At 37.1% G+C, this 20,841-nt stretch overlaps 1 protein-coding gene across 3 annotated transcripts in view; it reads right to left on the bottom strand.

Moving 5' to 3' along the window:
- Positions 1–20,841, bottom strand: part of BOD1L1 (biorientation of chromosomes in cell division 1 like 1) — a 63,490-nt gene that overhangs the window by 39,036 nt on the left and 3,613 nt on the right. For all 3 annotated transcript variants that reach the window (XR_016281262.1, XM_089524787.1, XM_089524788.1), the window contains exons 2-9: positions 15,671–15,795; positions 13,752–13,942; positions 10,318–10,935; positions 8,300–8,443; positions 7,051–7,220; positions 4,362–4,476; positions 4,050–4,194; positions 130–205 (exon numbers count right to left, since the gene is read on the bottom strand). Coding sequence is in view for 2 of the 3 variants with exons in the window: in XM_089524787.1 (XP_089380913.1) it covers positions 130–205; positions 4,050–4,194; positions 4,362–4,476; positions 7,051–7,220; positions 8,300–8,443; positions 10,318–10,935; positions 13,752–13,942; positions 15,671–15,795 (1,584 nt within the window). In the remaining variant the exon portion in view is untranslated. The remainder of the gene's footprint in view (positions 1–129; positions 206–4,049; positions 4,195–4,361; positions 4,477–7,050; positions 7,221–8,299; positions 8,444–10,317; positions 10,936–13,751; positions 13,943–15,670; positions 15,796–20,841) is intronic.

Here is a 20,841-nt window from a genome sequence, read left to right as displayed (position 1 = left end):
ATCCAGAAAAATAATTATAAAGTATGGAACTACATTGCTGGTCAAGGGTCTTTGCAACTGACAAAATGCAAGCCAATCTAACATTAGCATACTGCTACAGTTATTAATATCTTTCAAAACTGGACTTACTTCATTTATCTTCTGAGACTCTCCAAGATCTTCCTCTGGTTGTTCATGTTTTTTCTTCCTGCTTTCTTCATCGTATCTGAAACATTTCAAGATTGTAGCAATTAAGGCTAATGATTTTCAACAATTTACTACCATTAAATAAAATTGAATTTGAAATAGGCACGATGCCCTCATCATTCTTTTAACATAGAAGATCAAAGATTTTTGGCTTTTATTAGTTCACTTGTCTACTCAAGAGTTCCCTATGGTCCACTTTTATGGTCATCTGGGCTTCTGAGGCTGCGGATCACAATACAGCCTGATAGTCATGTCAATATTAACTATTTTGCACCTTGAGCACTGGGCTATTCAAGATATGTATTTATATTCAGGACATCTTCAAGCACTTTTATATTCAATATTTTATATTCCATAGAAAAGTTGACAGGTAGACAATTAACAGCACAACATATACTTATTATTATAAGGTATGTATCTTTCTCAATGCAGTACAATACTTTAATTTTAGCACATTATGCATTTCAGCAAACAGACATTATTTTCTTTTTGTCCTAACTCTTACCCGGTTTTTATCAAGCATATAAGAAATGTATGTATATAAATTTATCTTTATATAAGAAATTATTCTAGCAATGCAGCAAGACAAGGCAAAATATATCTGCAGCTTAGTCTTTACAGCAGAAGCGGCCAAGAGCAATGAAACCTGGTGGCTGTTATAGTTGTGTTACAGTATGTCTCTGAATTCTCCCTATGCTTAAGTACCAAAATTCCTGTTAACTTCTTTCCTGTGGAAGATTCTCTAATACTTAGTTTTAGAGTTCACTGATTCTGATTTATTAACATCTGGTGACTTCTGGGGGTGGGGAGAAGGAAGGCAACCATTCCATCTCCTTCCACCTACCCACTGGTGGGAGTGAGCAAGGGAACATGTGCGCTTGCCCTCCTCCCCCTGCCTTCTCAAGTGAACAAACACACACTCTTCATCCTCATATACGAGAGTCCCATCCCCTCAACTGTGCATGTGACACATAAGGGAACACATGCATGGCCAAGCCCAGCCACCCTGACATTTTTATTTCCTCCCAGTGACACCAGTGTTATCAACGTCCCTGTTAAAAATGGCATAGAACTGCAGTGGAGGCAGTGGAAAATACAGTAATCTGCAAATAGTGCAGAGGGATGACTGTATATCCAAAAATGTAACCTTGGTAACAACAACATTTGCCTGTTTTTACTTTAGAGGTCTGGAGTATATCAACAATAACTCTTAACATAATCTACTAATAACTTTTTAAAATACATTGTCATAATTTGCAGAAAGCATATGGATTCAACTTAGGAATTAAGATGGCATCTGATACATTTACTGATTAAGCTGCTCTTCCACTACAACATAATAATAAAGCTAGAACAAAAATGAGAAGTACAGTACCTATATATACAGTCCCTCTATATGACAAAGCAACAGAAGTTCTTGCTTGTGCATAACAGAACATTCCTATTTGTAGGTTAAAAGGCTCTGACCGTGGGAACAGGATGGTCAAGTTAAAAGCTACACCCTGGAAAGCAGAACTACCATCACTATCCATGATGGTTAAATAAAAAAAATGACTGTTAAAAATACAAAAATACAAGTAGTTAAACAAGTGCCACCTGAAGTACATGCAGACCAGTGTCACACAGTACAGCAGACAGAATTTGACCTTGTTTGCCAAAGAAAATAATCTAGCATGAAGTAATAGACCTCAGAGTGAGGATGCAAAATACTGCAATGGTAAGTGCAAAATATTTTTCCTGTCAAGGATCAAGTTCAAGAAAAAAATAGTTTCTTCCCTCATGGACAGAACTTTCCTTGCCAAGATAAGGAGAAGTAGTAGTAAGACTGGCAAAAACTTGGATAGTGACTAAGAACATCATGACCAAATACAGCTTCTGCTAAAGCATAATGATCAATATTGTAGTGCTTAATGAAAGTATGGACAGAAACTGATAGGATTAGATTCTTCCAAGTCTATTTATGTGGGACCTAGAACTACAATATTGATACTTACACTTTAGCAGCAGTATTTGGCTATAGGGTCCTTTTGTTGGTCAGCCTGCACTGCAGAGATTTGTAGTATACAACCTGACTGAAATGGATTATCCTAATATGCCAATGTTTATGCCTGTATCAGTCAAACATTTATTACAGTTATAGACCAGTACAAAATTTATGTTTGTAGAACCAAGTCCTCAGAAGCAAAATCTTTCCCAGAATGTGCTCTTTGACCCCCAAACAAACTTGAGCTATGAATCTGAAAGCCTTTCATTTTAATCTTACTGCTCACTAAGTGAACTCACTAAGTGGCTTTAGGCAAGCTACTCTTTCAGCTCCAATAGCTGGAGATCAGGGTTTGAGCCTTTGCTCGAGCATTAAAACCCATTGGGTGACTCTTGATAAGTCACACTTTCTCAGCCACAGAGAATGGCAATGGCAAACCCTCTCTGAAGAAACTTGCCAAGAAAAACCTATGACAGATTTGTCTTAGGGTCACTATAGGACAGAAGTGACTTGGAGGCAAATAACAAAGTTGCCAAAATACAGACTTACATGGTTGCTGTAAAGATTTCAACCAAACAAAGTAAGTGAAGTGCTTTCAACACTGGATAGTGCTACACAAGTATTATATAATTTTAGTATATTAAATTAAATTTACTTCTTTTGGTTTGGAGGGAAATTGCTGAAAGGTCTAAAATTCTTACATCTGGGTACAGGTGTGAATCTGTTCACACTGCTACCCAACATAACAACAGTGCTTAGTTTTCCAAGAAGGTAATAGTGAATTCTTCACCTTGCTGATTGGCAAGGTATGCTACTTGGAGAACCTGGAATGCTGATGCCACATCAAGGCTTAAAAGTATGTCTGGAGAGTGAATGAGAAGCAGCCTAAACTTTATAAAAACTAAGCCTCACTGCAATTATGTCGAGTGACGAATTGCTGCAAAGACCATTAATAGAATAGCAAACTGCTCTTTCATACTACATTCCCTTCTCTAAGCACCCAGGAGAACTGGAAAGGTAGCTAAGCTCGTTAAAAAAAACTGCTTAGAAGATGCATTTGGAGTGATTTAATTAAGCTGGGCTACAGAACTTCAGCCAATCAGTTTAATTCATGTTGCACCCTCCATTTTTAAAGTGAACGCTGATCTTAATGAGGCTGTTTTGAATACCATCCATTTTTCCTCTGGATTTCTCTGGATGTGTTTCCATACCTGTTAAAATCACATCTAACTTTGTCCTTGCTGCATATTTGAAAAATCTAACAAATCCAAAGTATAGGAAAGCCTTTACCCTGGCCAAATTTAATGTACTTCCATCGGCCTTACTTGCAGGAAGATATAACAACAAACCATTCTGTGAATGTCCTTGTGGGTCTGGGGAGGTAGAAACAGTGGGGCATGTTTTATTGTATTGCACCTTTTACCGGGATCTGCAGCGTTGTTTTATAGTACCAATTTTACAAAAAAACCCAGGTAAACCTGATGCATTTTACATTGATTACCTTCTGGCTGATCAGCAGCCAGGGATTACAACCAAGATGGCAAGTTTTTGCGTTGCTGCAATAGTTTGTAGACGAAAAATGGTGTCTTAATTTTTAATTTTTACTCTATTGATTTCATCTAGTATTTGTATTTGAAGGGATTTCACTCTATATAGTTATCTGAAACTATAGCATCCAAGTTGTATTCCTATTGTATTTGTACTATACCGTTTGCATTTTTTTCCCTATTGGGCATTGTATAATATTGTACTTTTTATATTGTTTTATGCTGGTCATCGCCCGTAATAAATTTCATTTCACATCTAACTTCCTGAAAAAGAGCAAGTAAACTTTGCAATGTTAAGACAAACCTAATTCCTGTATAGAAAATTGAAATACCTTGACTCTCTCTTTCTTTTCCTGCTTAGGGCTACTTTCTTTTCTAAAAATCGTTGTTCCTTAAGCACATCCTTAATGCTGGCACTGCTTGTTTTCTGTTCACGACCTTTGCTTGAAGATTCTTCTAAGTTCTGAATGGTTTTACCTAAAACAACACAGTAAAGTTTTAAGGCATACACACTTTATTTTACTAATTTGGTTGCATATTAAAATAAGGTGCCTAATCATTACCAAACTAGATTATTACTGTTTTGCCAAAACAGGTAATTACATCAGAAAACAGGATAAGAAATGTTCAAAAAGAGTTATCACCTTGATTTCCAGTTTTCAACATTTTTGTCTTTTCTGCAGCTTTCTGTTTCCGCTTTTCTTCAAGTTTTTCTCTGTTAAGACGTCTCCTCAGGAGTCTTTCTTCTTTTTCTCTAGCCTAAAGATAAAAAGTAGGAAAGTACTCAGAGGATGGGATCAAAAGATTGTGCATACATGTTTTCAGCTTCTCCTTTGAGCAGTATTCTTGTATCTTTCTTCTTCACATTGCACAGAAACTCTCCTGAAGTTCAGGGGATCACACTGAAATAGCAGTCAATTAGGTGCCAAGGGATACTGCCAGAAAGACAACTATAACACCTTTGTCCCTTCATGCATAAGCGTATTCACAATGCAGTGTTATTTTTTATTAGTATTAAATAAACAAATAGCTAAGTATTAGTGAAATGTTTAAAGCACTGAATGACTAGGTAGAGTGGCTGACCTGAAAGACCCCATCCTCAGAGAAATTCCCCTAGTATTTCTCTATGGCCTGTTACAGACTGCCAAAATAAAGCTGCTTCGGGTCTCTTTGGAGGTATGCTATTTAAATGATAAGAATCCGGAAGCTGCACTAAAAGCTGCACTCCAGTGCTTAGGAATAGAGTGTGGCTTTGGTGCGACCTCTGGACTCTTAGGACCCATGCATCATTTAAATAGCACACCTCCAAAGAGACCCGAAGCAGCTTTATTTTGGCAGTCTGTAACAGACCTATATTTCTTTTTTGGGGTCAGGCAAAAACATTTATTAAACTTACATTCTACCTTTCTACTAAAAATAACACTCAAGATAGCAAACACTAGAATATACAAAATAATAAATTTATATTATAGATATTAATAGTAGATTTATATTGTTATGAAGTTAACTAATTCACATTGGATATAGCTTTAATAAATAATGGAATAAAAATAGCTCAACTTTCTCCGATTATTCCATAAATTTACAGTAAATCTTATTCTAAAGAATAACAGGAAGATGGAGAGTAGCACTATACTGTTGTACTAAATGTTAACAGCAACATTATCTGTTGCAACCTATGTTTTCAAAGAGTAAACTCAAAGAGCAGCTTTAAATCCTACAAAGAAACCACATCTCCATTTTAAGATCAGAAAAATATGACAACCAGACATTTGCTATTTAACTTGCATGTGTATGTGATGGCAATTGAGTCAAAAAAGTGCCAATTTTCATTTTTTACTCAAATAAGAGCTTTGTAAGGATTGTACATGTGTTGCAATTCTACAGTTGCAAAGAAAAAAACAAGAGTGTTGGTTGGCGACAAAATTTGTCTTTCACTTAAAAATAGGATGGATTGGTTCAAATCTGCTTTTTAAATCTCTCAATAGATAATTCATGTTTATTGACTAATAAATATTTCTATTCTACATCAAACATATTTACTACTAAACAATACCTTCCTTTCTTGTATCTTGTAACTATTATTATTAGATTTTTTAAAAGAAAAATTTAAAAAAATTATGCAAGGGAAAAGTATACACTTGTCCCTCCACATTTGCCGGGGTTAGGGGCACAAGAGTGCTGTGAATGTGGAAAAACAGCAAATAACAAAAACACTATGTTTTTACCTGAGATAACACCTCTCTATGTCTTCCAGTGCAACTCTGTGGCCAATATCTGCCAGACACTGACCACAGAATTGTGCTGGAGGAGCTACAAATGCCTAGTGGAGTGTCCTCTTTAGGACCTTCAGTGCAACTTTTGGTTAAAGTTGACCACAGCGCTGGAGGTCCTAGATAGTCCTAGAGAGAACATTTTAATAAAATCTGTGAATAATCATCCGCAAAAGTCAAATCCATAAATGTGGAGGGGTGAGTGTAGTATGTATTAGCCAGTCAGCACGTAGTATACTCATCTCAGAATCCACAATTTAGCAGCATAAAACACAGGATACCTTGGTGCAGAATTTTAGATGTTTTTAATGCACACAGCCCTACATACTTACTACTTTGGAAAACAGGTTCATAGTCCAATGAATCTAATCTCTTTTGAAAAAACAGAGTGCCCCCATTCTAAGGAAAGAGACACTAGGATATGAAAACAAATCCTTTCTGAAAGGTCTCTTCAACATACATCCAATCAAGTACAACAAGGAGGGAACTGAATTCAGTCCCAAGGATAAATAGAAGGGCTTGTATGATGATGCAACATAATCATCTTCTCAATGAAATAGTAGGAGAGGTATCAGGTACTGAAAAAATCCCTAGTTCTTCTCTACTTCTTAAAAAGTAAACATCAAGGAGTTAGCTGTAACATATTATGGATGGTGTTATGGTGAACATTTGGTTATCCAGTTGTTTTGGACCTCAAGTTCTAGAAGCCTCAATCAGCAAGGCTTATAGCAAGGGGGGCCATAATCCAGAACATCTAGATGGCAAAAGATTCCCCACCCCTGGAATAAGGCAGAGGAAGAAAGGGACTGGGGGAATACAGCAGTGGGAAGATCCCTAGAAAGGGATTATATTTCTATGAAAAACAAGTATACAGTTCTGTGAGCTGAGAGCCCACAAATACCAATGTAGGGAACACGGCCACTAGATGACCTCAAATAAACTCATGTTGGGTAAAAAAAAGTTTATATAAAAAGGTGCTGATCCTGAGAAAAAAGCCTGCCACAGTATTTCTTGGTTAAGAAGGCAGAGTAAACAGCAATTCGATTCTAATCAAACTCACTACTGACTGGCGACGCTGCTCCACAGTCCGTTCGTCATCAGAATCACTATAATACTTGGAGTAAAGGTAAGGCTTGTGGACATAAGCATGGCGTCCAGGCTTTGCCTTTTTATCATTAGACCCACCAGCCTCAGGCTTCATTTTAGCCTGATTCTGTTCCTTTTCTTCATCTAGAGAAAAGTAACAAGAAAGCAGCTTAAAAGAAAGATAATTGTTTAATTTAGATGGAGAGCCAATTGGCCAGGCAGTATCTTATGCAGGCTATTGAGCTTTCCCACATCCCCTCCAAAATGTAGCCACTTGTGCCTCCCATCCAAAAGCTGCTACCAATGGTCAGAAGGGCTGCAAATGGATGGGAAACCAGAACTCTCTCTCTCTCTCTCATACACACACACAGATTATACACACACATTTTGTGCATAACAGACATCTTGGGATTCTAACTTTGTTCTTCCCTCTATAAACCCAAAGTGCACTTTAAGTCTAAAATAAATACACTGCAGAGGACTCTGGGAACTGTAATATTGCAAGATGTTTTTTTAAAAACAGAATCTCCTACATTCTCAACCAAAATTTCTTGGTTTATTTGTGATGCTGTATAGGAACATCCAGAAATAGGAAAGATAATATATTTTTAGTATTTAACTATATGGCCTGATGAGCATCCCACTTAAATTAAACATAACAGAGAGTCCAGGTTTACTTAAGCTTTGAACACATACTTTCCATATTTAAATTAAAAGATTTAATGTAAAACTAAATAAGTAAGTCTGTATTGTGAACCATAAAATACCCTCCGATTTCTGTTTTCCTATTGCTATCAAAACAGCTGGAAAGTTATCAAGACCCTGCAGAGACAATAAAAAAAATATGGCAATACTTTGTGTTTTCTCTTTTCATGTGCAAATTAGTCTCAACAATTTCTGCTCTGACATTATGTCCAAACAACCGCTGACCGAACTCACTCTGAAAAACTGTTTAACAGGTTCCCAAACTATGTTAGCGTATAATTACTTTCCTTTTTAACTCACATTAGTGACAGCACAATGGAATGCTAAAAACTACTAAAGAGAACTGGAAGTAATTTATGCATTTGACCTCTGTTCTGGTTAAGTTGTACATTTGTACTGGGGCTATATATATACACAATTACTCATCTAAATAACTCATCTATATTAAAGGAAAATGCATCTTGGTTTCTTCTACCCAGGCAAGGATTCCCAGTGTAGGTTTTGTATTGTTTCCTTACCATCAGAAACAATCTCTCCTTCTTCTGTGCTGTCAGAAAGTGCAACTTCTTCTTCACTCTCTTCTTCAAAGGAAGAAAGGTCACTGGTGTGTACAGAGCTAACAGTAATATCGCTGAGTATATCTATGTCAGAATCTTCCAAAGCTAGTTGAAAAAGAAAGATAAAGATTTCTTAAAACATGGTCTGGAAACCAAAGAGCCTTATATATAAGCAGAAAAAGCTTCCATGCATGTGTGAAAGCAGTTTGCATTCCATAGAACAGAAGGAATGCTGCTCCAGAGCCTGCTCTTCAGGAGTCTTTCTACAGGGGGTGCAAAGAAGTGTGCATGTATGTGAAACAGCCACAGCCGACAAGCAGTAATACTGTGAATAGTATTTTGAATCCCAGCTATGGCATTTTAAAGAAAAGAATTAAATACAGCTTGAGTTTCCCTTATCTGAAAGATTTTGGACAAGATGTATTTGGGATTTCAGATTTTTTTGGATTTTGGTATACTTGCATATACATAACAAGGTATCTTGGAGATGCGACTCAAGTTTAAACATGAAATGCATTTATATTTTGTATACAACTTATACATATAACCTGAAAATAATTTTGTACACAATATTGTATACAACTTATACATATAACCTGAAAGTAATTTTATACACAAAGTCTGCATACAGTGAACCATCATAAAAGTATTCCTATCTCAGCCACCCATGTGGATAATTTTAGAATTTCGATGAGGGAGACTAAATCTGCAGTAAACTTGCTTGCAGGGCTAGACAGTAAACCCAAATCTATAAGGGAAAGAAAGGACCAGAAGGCTACAGAGAGACAGTGAACTAAGGTTCCTTATAATTCAGGTAAAAAGCAGAGTGGGAATACTGAATTCTACAAACATCTTCAAAACTATGTTCTCCCAAACAACTTACTGCTAAAGAACATTTATGGTGGCCTTTGGTTGCACTAAAATGTTCATCAAAGGAAAGCAGGACATTAAAATATGAAAGGATGAAAACAGAAGCGTATACAGTAGTGGCAGAGTGAAAGTTGATAAAAGCTGTAAGATGTTCAAATGAATATAATTAAATAAATCAAAGCAAGGGTAACAGAAGAGCAGGAACTAGGCAAGGTTTAGAGACAAGAAAGGAGATTAAATGGAGAAAAGCTGGCAGTTGATCTAGATAGGAGAAGGAAAACAGCAAACAGACTATTATAAATAGTCAAAGTAAGATAAAGAAAGAAGAATTTTAGAATTATCTTCAAGGAAAAATGAATATCTTTAGAAGTATTAACAGAGGTTATAAATCAGCTTGAATGTATCAAAAAAGCATCAGAAGCAACACAACATTTACAGCGCTTTATAAATAAAGGTTAATAATAATAATAATAAGTGTTTCCTACATATGCAATAGAAAAACAAGCATCATGAAGAGGGAAATAAAACAAACTGAAGCAACTTCTAAAAGAATAAACAAATAAGCAACTCAAAATGCAACTTCAGAAAATAAGAGGCCATCCAACCCCTCCAACCAACAGCAATGTAACAAGGCAAGCTGAAGAGTAAGCAAGTGAAGACAAGGATCCAAAAATGTCTAGATAGACCAAAGTATAGAGGGTTCATGAAGTAACAGATAAAAACTAAAACAAACAAACCAGTCCCCTTGATACAAAACTCTTAAGAGATTCTGTCAGATTAATGACATACAGCTAGAAGACACACTAAAAGCAAATATGGTTAGATAACACGCATGAACAAATAAACAGCATTTAGAATATTCAGTGTTCATTGTTTATCCAACTTATCACAACATATACATTGGCCCAAATTCTCAGGTACTGTGTATGTCAAGTACTCAGTATCTTAACAATTTGCTATCTGTTTGCAGATCAAAGAAATGTGTCACTATTCTATACAACAAAATGCCATTTCCAGCATTTGGTTACTCGTCACAGTTTTCTAAAGAAATAAAAGCTACCTATCAGTCCCTCACGCCCATAATATATAAACATTTATTATATTTCTACCTTCTTTTGTACTTCCATTTGCTTTGTGCTTACTGCTGCTTTTTTCCACAACTGAGCATTTTGTTGATTCTGCCTCTTTGTCTTTTGCTGCCTTCTCTTCCCTTCCTTTTAGGTCATCACTGGTCTTTTTGAAGAGGTCCACCTTTTTCTCAGGTTTTTCTTTTTTCTCTTTTCTCCTCTCTCCTTTCTCTACATTTTCAGGTTTTTTATCACCTTTGTCCATAGGTTTACTTTTCTGTTCATCACTTTCCTGTACAATTTCCTTGCTTGGATTAACCACATTGTTAATTTCTTTTGACACAGTTTTCCCTTCTTCACTGGACGAAAACAAATTATTTATATCTTCACGGTTTGCTACTGGTTCAGAGCTTTCTTCCACAGAATTACATGGAGGCTTCTCTTCATCTACCAGATCTTCAGCATTCCGATCTTTCTCGATATTGCCATCCACACTCTGCTGTGACATTATTCTTTTTGGAACTCTGTCATTAGGCTTTACATTCCCTACTTCTGTGGAAGCCCTAGCTGCATTTGCTTCTTGATTTAGAGAAGTTATTGTTTCCAAAATTGACATTGCATCATTAGCTACACTTGCATTTGGAATGGCAGAAGAAACACCTTCAAGGAAGAAAGGAAAGAAAATGTATTAAAATTTTCTCTTGCATGTATGTTTTTCTGATGCTAGAATAAAAACAAATGTTTTATTTCCTGAAGAGAGAGCTCGACATACAGGTTGTGAAATGTTAACTTGTGTTGTGACACAGAGCTAAAAGCTAGGAAATGATGTTATTTCCTGGCAGCTCTTCTCCCTACTGTCCTCCTAAAACACCAAGAAATTCTGATATGTCCTAGTGTTTTTTTAGTAAATGTCCATCTTATTTCCATAACGTTCTTGCTAAGGAGATTTAACACACTATCACTTGAAACAACTCTGCAGCACAGAAATTGTACATCACCATTGTCATTACATTCAAACAATAACAACTGGACCAGTTATTCTAAATGACAAAGGTCCTGGCTGAGTGTATATCTTAGTGTTCGTAATGGAGAAAGCCTAAAGGCTTGCTGTGACCAATCTTTGGCACATTTTGAAAAGAAAGTCACTGTCTTCCACACAAAGCTGGAAACTAAAATTTTGACAGAAACAGAAATGGATATAGAGAGGCCACTGTCAGAATATTTAACAGTCTATAACCCGAGGCTATGGATAAACTTCTTGAAAGACTGAGACCTACCAGACTATGTTTAGATTTTTGTTCATCCTTGCTTTTATATTCTGTTGGGGTAGGGTTGAGACCTTGAATTTTGGAAGCAATAAAATTTTATTTGAAAGAGGGAATCATGCCTTCCATTCAAAGTAGGTCTGTTTTTTGGGGGAAATCAAATTGAGATTACACCACTCATTTCCAAGCAAGGCTTTGGAATATGTTGTAGATTCTAAACGAATTAGGTAGTTTTCAGATAGTTTAGGTAGTTTATTGGAAGCCTTTCCAATCAGGTTTCAAACCTGATTTTGGGACATAAAAGTCGTGTCTTCCAAAAATGAATCACTTATATTGGGAAATGGACATGAACAGCAAGACTTTACTCTCAGACCATTCAGTGACTTTAGTGTTCATGACCATGGTATCCTTCCGGACTGTCCTGCTGAGTAGGATTTAGGTGGCATGGTACTAAAGTAGCCCTGGCCCAAGCTAGCCAGGGGCCCTCAGAAAATGTTCAGGGGAATGTCTGTTCTGCTCCATAGCTGCTGAATCCATCTTGCTCATGTTATATTCAAACCATCTCCTCTACCGTACTGTAGGAAGAACTGCTTTTGAAGACAGCTTGGAAAGTTCAATGCTTACAAACATAGTTGCTCAAGTCCTGGCTGGGGTTATACTGACAAATCTGTACCAGATGCACTGGTTTAAAGTGCTATTTTTGTCTTTTATATTTTTTTAAATCTTTATTTATTTGTTTGTTTATACCCCGCTCTTTAGCCAAAAGGCTATCAGAGTCGCTTACAAATTGTTAATTAAACATTTCCCTGCCCTCAGGCTTACAATCTAAAAAATTATAGCCCTGAACAGTTTGACAACATTTTATTCAGATTACATTTACCCATATGAGCCTCCTTGTGTCTTAATATCATCTTCTAAGATCCTACTGGTTGACCTGCTATTAAGGTGCTATGCCTGGCAGAAAGTAGAGACAGGACTGCTATGTAATGACCTCTGCCTAGATGCAAAATGATTTGTAGCACCTTTGAGAATGATTTAAAGAAGTTGTAGCATAAGCTTTTGTAGATTTGGTCTATGCATTTTAGGATGCAGACCAAGTCTATGAAAGCTTATGCTACAACCTTTTTCACTCGGTCTTAAAAGTGCTACAAGATTTCTTTGCATACTGATATTCCAGACTAACATGGCTATATCCCTGAATCTGACCACTAATGACAGAATTCTCTTCTGAAATATATGCTTGTTCCTTCTGTGACTGCTTCTGAGAGAGTTTTAAGATAGATTTGTTTTCTTGTTAATATAATTGATAAAGTTTTACAAAAGTTGCTGCTGGATTATTAACATTGTATTTTTGGCTAATTTTAGCATTATTAACTGATTACATTTAATTCAATTTTATAAAATGCTCATAAAATTCAACTATTTGTTGCTCTGATCCTGAAAAACACAGTTAATAAATAACATACTAACTATTACTTAGGGTTGTGCTAAAAATTAAGAGGAAATCAGTACAGACCAGCAAACATATCCTACTTTTAATTTCAGTAAGAAGCAGATATTGTATTTTACACTAATTTGCAAAACTTTTTGGAGGTCAATGTACAGGACATTAGAAATAGTAACAATCGAAAGTTACTGGGACATAGACATCTCTGTTCTCTAGCAACAAGTACATTCATGTACTGGATATAATGTGTACTCCTAGTCAGAGCCAAAATATATGTATGAAGAAACAGAGCTATACCCCAAAGCACCTGAAAAGCAAGAAGCTGTTTATCTTCAAATAGTGGGATCCCAACTAGATAGGTTTATGTCCCTGACTATAAAGCAGTTATGTGCTCTTCCTTGCTTGGATGCAACTTTTAGTCTGTTAAAGCGATTCTATGAGAGTTAGGGATTGTACAATTTTCAGCACCTATATTTTATGAAGATCTTTAGTAAAAAAAGTATCAGTTAAACAAGGCTTAAACCAATTTCATATCATTTTCTGTTTTGAAGGGTAATGAAAGTGCAATTTTACACACGCTTACTTGGAAACTGGTTTTACTGAAATTATTTGAATTTTTTTCCAAATAAGCATGTTCAGGATCAGGAAGCTAAAATCCCTTTCTTTAATCTCTAAAAACATTTATACACCTACCCAAATAAATATCAGCAACCCTCTTAACAGTACTGTATATCAGTTTTACCAGGGACAATGAAAAGAAATACCTTGCATCAAAACAGAAGCATCTGGCTTTTCTTCAGGTGGTGCTGTGCTGGGACTGGCCTCTTCTTTGTGATTCAATGTGGCTAAAAACTCATGGACAGCTTTTTCCACCTGCGGTCTGAAGATATGGTTGATCTTTGGATCCACAACTTGAGAAATAATTCTGTCAATCCCCGATTCCAGCATTCCAGATCTGAAACATAAGGGCAACAGAGAAGTACCTCTTCTTGTTTAGGAAGTTTTCCCAATAATTCAACTGCTCTAAACAGGAGACTCCATATATAATAACAATAAAATATTGCAACTCAAGAGGCAGGTCTCATTATATACATTTTTCGGTAATCCTAGCTATAACTTTTTAAGGTAAGCCAGAATTATCACTTGTATGTTGCAGGGGTTCATGAGAGGAAGTTCTAGAATCATAAGGTTGGAAGGGCCATGGAGTTCAACCTCCTGTTCAGTGCAGGACATCCAGTTAAAGCATCATCAGCAGGTAGATGTCCAGTCTCTTTTTGAAGACATCCAGAGAGACCACACCATTGCTCCAGGCAATTGGTTCTATTGCCAATCCACTCTTACTGTCAAGACATTCCTTCCAATGTTCAATCAAAATCTATCTACCCTCCTGTAACTTAAACCCATTAAATCTGGTTCAACCCTCTAGGGCAGCAGAAAACAGGCCGTATTAAAAGAGAGCAAGTGTATTTTGAATTGCTCACTCAAAGAAGAAAAAGTATGGCCCTTTTCATAAAACCTGCCCTGTAAGTCAGGCGTATTGGAAGTTAAAATACGCCAGCTGCAACCACACTACAGAAATAATCCCGTTTGATTTAACTGCCATGGCTCAATCCAGTAGAATTCTGGGAATTGTAGTTTGATGTGGCACCAGAGCTCTCTCACAGAGAAGGTTCACAATGTCTCACAAAACTACAGTTCCCAGAATTTCATAGCATTGAGCCATGGTAATTAAAGTGATGTCAAAGTAGATTATTTCTGCAGTGCAGATGCAATAGCAAGTACATTTCTAGACTGCTTATCAGTGAACTAGCACTCCCTAAGCGGTTTACAATGTGTAAGCCAATTGCCCCTAACAAGCTGGGTACTCATTTTACCAACCAATGAAAGGATGAAAGGCTGAGTGGACCCTGGAACCCTGTAGGATTGAGCTCACAACCATATGGCTGTGAGTGGCTGTAGTTCCAGGATTTAACCACTGCAGCCACCAAGAAAGTAGAAATGTATTGCCAATGGCCTCATTATGTAGAGGCACAAGCTTCATTTAGTTGGTTACTTAGGTCCTGAAAAGACAGGCCAAAATAAAGCTGCTTCGGGTCACTTTGGAGGTATGCTGTTTAAATGATGCATGTGTTCTAAGAGGTCAGATGTCACGCCAAAGCCACGCTCTAGTCCTAAGGACTGTGTGCAGCTTTGGGCCTCTTAAGATGCATGTGTCATTTAAACAGCATACCTCCAAAGTGACCTGAAGCAGCTTTATTTTGGCTTGTCTGTTCAGGCTCCTAGTTTATATCCTACCTTTCTTTCAGTATGGCAACGAAGAGCTTATGACAGTAAGGTATGTTTCTGGGTAGAGGGGATGGATCTAGACTTGTCTCTTCTTTGAAAGAACCAGGATTAAGCAGAGGGTACTCAATGGAAGAAATGATGGGAATATCATTTCTGCCAGCCCCCCCCCCCCTTTTACAGTCACTGTGGGCTTCCGACTACAGCATGAGCACAATATATTGTCACAGGTATTTTTCAAACAGCAGCACCCTCCCTCTTACCCTACTTCAAACTGCTTTTAAGGATGCTTTTGCTGGTTGTTTAACAGGATATCTGCTACCCCACTGCTATCAAATTTCTCCCAAATAACTATCAGCCTTTATTTATACAGTGGCAGACTTGTAAAGCTGAAACTTACTTGAGAACTTGTTGCCTAATATTGTTTCTTAGCTGGTTCTTGTTCAGGTGAGGACTCCAGGTATGAGTTGCTAGATGGTTGGAAACAAAGTTGTCCACCCGCTGCCTTAAGTTCTGATATGCAGGCTGAAAGTGAACATAAGAGATCCCTTGTGAAGCTTCCTACATTTGACATTCACAAAACTGGACACAATGTGGCACCCATATTTAAGCAATGAAAATAATTATATACAGTATATACACACCCGTGTCTATGTAATTTTACTTTTATTTAGGGTATGTCTACTAGTCATTTTAGGGGGGAAATCTGGGGCAGTTGGGGACTCCCATGTAAGCTGGATCATAAACCCACTTCAGTGGAGCCATCAAAGGTGCTAAAAGAGCGAGGGTTCAGCACCTCAGTTAGAACCTTAAAACCTGGAGAGGATTCACCACACCACTGACATGGAAGGCACTAAGCTCCACTGGAAGACATTTAAGGCAGCTTTTAAATGAAATGGAAATATAAAGGAATAAAATGCAGAAATTACTGAAATAAAACTATGCAACAGCAAAAGCAAGCAAAACTCACCTTTTTAAATACACAGTAAGTCATGGGCCAGCAAGATTTTGTACAGCAATGAGAGTATTTCATAATCTACTGAAAGCATGGGGAAAGAGACCTTCTGGCCAATTCTTCAAACAAAAATCTTTTGGAATCAGCCCTTCAGGAGCTACTGAGAAATGGTGTCTGTAGTTCCCCATCCAAAAAGCCTATTCAGAATGACATCGTTGTCCTCAATGATACCAACATATGCTGCCAAGGGATCCAGCAGAATCAAAAGGCTTGTGCTATAGGTCATCCATCCAGGCGATCAATGCAATTGCAATTTCAAATCCAAGCTAGAATTTTGAATAAACTGGACTCAGATAACCAGTTTTCTCCAATAGTGCTTAAGTGTTAACAGCCAACCACCTGCTCCAACAGCATACTCAAGAAATGTTCATTTTCAACTGACTAGTAGTTACTACAGTTCTCAGAGTTCAAGGCAAGTATCTTCAAAAGTAGTCCTTCAACTGCTTTTTCAAATTTTTCAAGGACTGCAACCTCTGCCAAAAAGGGAAGTTATACCTTTCTGGAGACAGTTACTCCTGGCAAGATGCAAGGCAACTTGTTCAGTAGCAAGACCACTCACGTACACTATATGTACTTTCAAGCCTCAACAGCTGAAACAAACTAGACAACATGGAACAGCAGACACTTCCCTGGATTAATTGAATGAAAAGTGGTATCTGGGTCAAGGTGAATGCAAGCAATATTGTTCTCAAAGTGCTTAGCAAACTAGTTGGAGGCAGGAAGACTTTTGACAACTGACCAGATGCTGAGCAAAGGGCTTGGTACCAGATGGGTGCTGTATTTTCCATACTAATGTTTTAAAGTTAACTTTTTAATTGTATTTAATTGTACATTTAATTTAATTATATTTTAATATGTGATATAATTTAATTTTGATTGTAATTTTAATTCAATATCACTATGAGCTATGTTCAGTCTTTCTCAAGTCACCTTTTGGTGAGAAAGGTGAGATATAAACACAGTGAAAAAACGATGAACAAATTCCCTTATATCTCATGTGAAGTCCAGCTGAAGTGGGCTTAAACCATCTAAAAAAGCTCTGTAGGACAGTTCTCCAAGAATGCAGCACTGACAAGAAATATTGCTTACTGGTGAATTGAGAAAATAAATTCAAATTAGAACGAACAGAAAAGGAATTTAAATTATGCTCCCATTGAGATTTCGCATGTTTCCTAAACAACAGTATAACTCTTGACACTGTACCATGCTACTTTATAATTACCTGAAATATTTAATTTTCAATCTTACAAAAAGACTGCAGCATTTGTCACTTTCTCTGCATGTTCTCCACACTTTCCTTTTTAAAAAACAACTTTCAGAAAGAATTTCTTTAATTACATGTTGAGTCCCTTATCCAAAATGCTTGGGACCACAAGTGTTTTGGGTTTGGTTTTTTTTTGGCTTGGGAATATTTGCATATACATCTTGTAGATGGGACCCATGTCTAAACATGAAATTAATTTATGATTCATATTCATCTTATACACATATAAGCACTGGTGGCGCAGTGGTTAAATGCCTGTACTGCAGCCATTCACTCGAAACCACAAGGTTGCGAGTTCAAGACCAGCAAAAGGGCCCAAGCTCGACTCAGGCTTGCATCCTTCCGAGGAGGGAGCTAAAATGAGTACCCAGACTGTTGGGGGCAAATTAGCTTACTTGCTAATTAGCTTAATTGCTGTTCACCGCTATGATCTTTGGAATAGCGGTATATAAATAAAACAAAAACAAAAAACAAAACAAAACATAGCCTGGCGGTAATTTTATACATATTTTAAAATATTTTTGTGCATGAAACAAAGTTTGTGTACACTGAATGATCAGAAAGCAAAAGTGTTCCTATATCAGGGATATCAGAGTATTTTGGATTTTGGAATTCCAAATAAGGGAGATTCAACCTGTACTGCCATACAAAGTCTCATTTATGACCAATAGCCATGGCAACTTTTAAGATTAATTCTCAGTCTATGGAAAAATAGCACAGTATACAATACTGCCCTCTGTCTAGAATAAGTATTACTCCTTCCAATTTTATTTTGCTTTCAGCCCTCACAAAAACAAAACAGCAAAGAGAAAAGAAAAACTCACAACTGATAGTTAAACAGGATCTGACACTTGATAAGAATACTAGATCTGTTTATTTTCATCAGATGAAAGTGAGATAATTATGTTTCATAGACAGAGTATAAACACTCTGTGAAAAACTAAATGAAATTGAAAATCTTAATTACGGCTTCCTTCAAATCAACATACTTTGTAGAAGGCCAGTTTGACTGTTAATATGATATAATCTGAAAAATAATAAAATGTATTGTTTGAAAAACTTCATTTAATTTTTTTTATTTAAAAAATCATTCATTTTTCATTCATTCATAACATATATACTCACTGTGTCTTACAGTTAATTAGACAGTTCCCTTCCCTCAGGCTTACAATCTAACAAAGACATGCCACAAAAGGAGAAGGGAATGGCAGTGAGGAAGGGGATCAAGTCCACCCAGCCACAGAATTAGGTCAATAATGAACTTACTTATTTCTAACTAAAATCTGGAGTTTTTTGTGGGGTTTTCAGGCTAAAATCTGGAGGTTTGGCACTTGAACAGTACAGTGGACCCTTGTTATACGCTGGGGTTTGGTTCCAAGATCCCCCGTGTATAACAAAATCCGTGTATGCTCAAGTCCCATTAAATATAATGACATAGCAAAATGGTGTCCCTTATAAAAATGGAAAATCAAGGTAAATTTATACTGTTTTGGAACATTTTCAAACCGTGTATGCTTGAATCCGTGTATAAAAAATTAGTGTATAAGAAGGGCCGACTGTACTGTATATACTCATGTATAAGTCTAGAAATTTTAGTCAAAAAGTTGACCCAAAAAAACTGGGTCGACTTATTCATGGGTCAATGTACATAGTGTATTTTAACTCTATATATAGGCCATCCCCTTTCTCTAAATAGAGTGGTAAAAGGCAAGAGCTTAGTTCAACTTGGGAACACCAAAAGGAAGCATGGATCCCGTCTACTCTCTCATCCATCCAGCCTTTAGGATGAGCACAAACAGTTATGCCTGCCAGAATGTTCTAAGTTCTTTAGCATCATTTTCCTTTGCATCATCCCTTACATCCTTTGTTACGTGCCCCTAGGTTTTACCCTTGACTTATCCATGGGTCCTATCAAAATCCATAATTTTGGCTCTTAAATCTGCCATCGACTTATACATGAGGTCGACTTATAGTCGAGTATATACGGTAGTTTTCTTCCAAACTGTTTCACTATCCTCAGCTCCTCAGGCTCTAAAACAGGACTGGGCTACTGGGATTATCCATATGTTTTAGGACCGCAACTCCTATAAATTCTTACAATTAGTTATGATGCCTGAGACTGTTGGGAGCCAGGCCCAAAACACACTGCAGAAATAATCCAGTTTGAGACCACTTTAACTGTCCTGGCTCAATGCTAGGGAATCCTGGGAACTGTAATTCTCTGTTAGAGCGCTCTGGTACCACAATACACTATGGTTCCCAGGATTCCCTAGTGCTGAGCCAGGGCAGTTAAAGGGGTCTCAAACTGAATTATTTCTGTAGTGTGTTTTGGACCACAGTTGCCAACTTCTGCTCTAGAGAGGTGGCAAAGAATATTTGTGAGCACTCAGGTTTAAGAAACCAAAGTAACTTTACCCGTAGGTAAGCAAGGGGCTGCACTTTATCATCATGTTTAATTTGTAGGCAGAACACATTGCAAGGTAAAGTGGATTAAGACCTGGTAGAATAAGGAATGAAAATTGGAGGAAGAAACACCAATAGTTTAAGAGACATGTATTATATCATACTACTAGCAGAAAATTAGCACCAAAGACTTGGAATAAATATTTGAAGAAAGTCAAGGAAGAAAGCAGGATCACAGGTGAGTACAAATGTTACATAATTGTAAAGTAGATGGTGAAGACATTGGAATAATCCAAGGGCTTTCTATACCTTAGCTCAGTTATAAATCAAAATGGAGACTGTTATCAAGAAATCTTGAAAGGCAACTATGAAGGATCTAGGTAAGATCCTGTAGTGTGAAGATGCATAACTGAATACCAAAGTCGGGATTATCCATGCCAGACAACTACTGACTTCTATGTAAGGCTAGACAGTGAAGAAAGCTAACATGAAGAGAATCAAGTCCCTTTAATGTGGTGTTAGAGGAGAGCTCTGCGGGTACCAGGGACTGCCAAAAAGACAATGAGTCTGAGAGCAAATGAAACCTGAACGCTTCCTACCTGCCTGAATGACCAAACTAATGGGAAGCAGTGGGTATAGTGGCTTGAGCACTTGATGAGGACTCTGGAGACCAGGCTTCAAAACCAAAGGGTGCTCAGCAATGGCTCCTCTACATCCTGGAAAGAAGTGACTAGTGGGGTGCCACAGGGTTTGTCCTGGGCCTAGCGCTATTCAACATCTTTATCAATTTGGACAAAAGAATAGAGGGCATGCTTATTAAACTTGCAGATGACACCAAATTAGGAATAGCAGTTAATACCCCAGAGGAGAGGATCAAAATTCAGAATGA

The sequence above is a fragment of the Sceloporus occidentalis genome, unplaced genomic scaffold (assembly GCF_023333645.1).
Source record: "Sceloporus occidentalis isolate IW3139 unplaced genomic scaffold, rSceOcc1.0.p SCAF_5, whole genome shotgun sequence".
NCBI lineage: Eukaryota > Metazoa > Chordata > Lepidosauria > Squamata > Phrynosomatidae > Sceloporus > Sceloporus occidentalis.
This window is presented reverse-complemented; position numbering and strand designations above follow the sequence as displayed.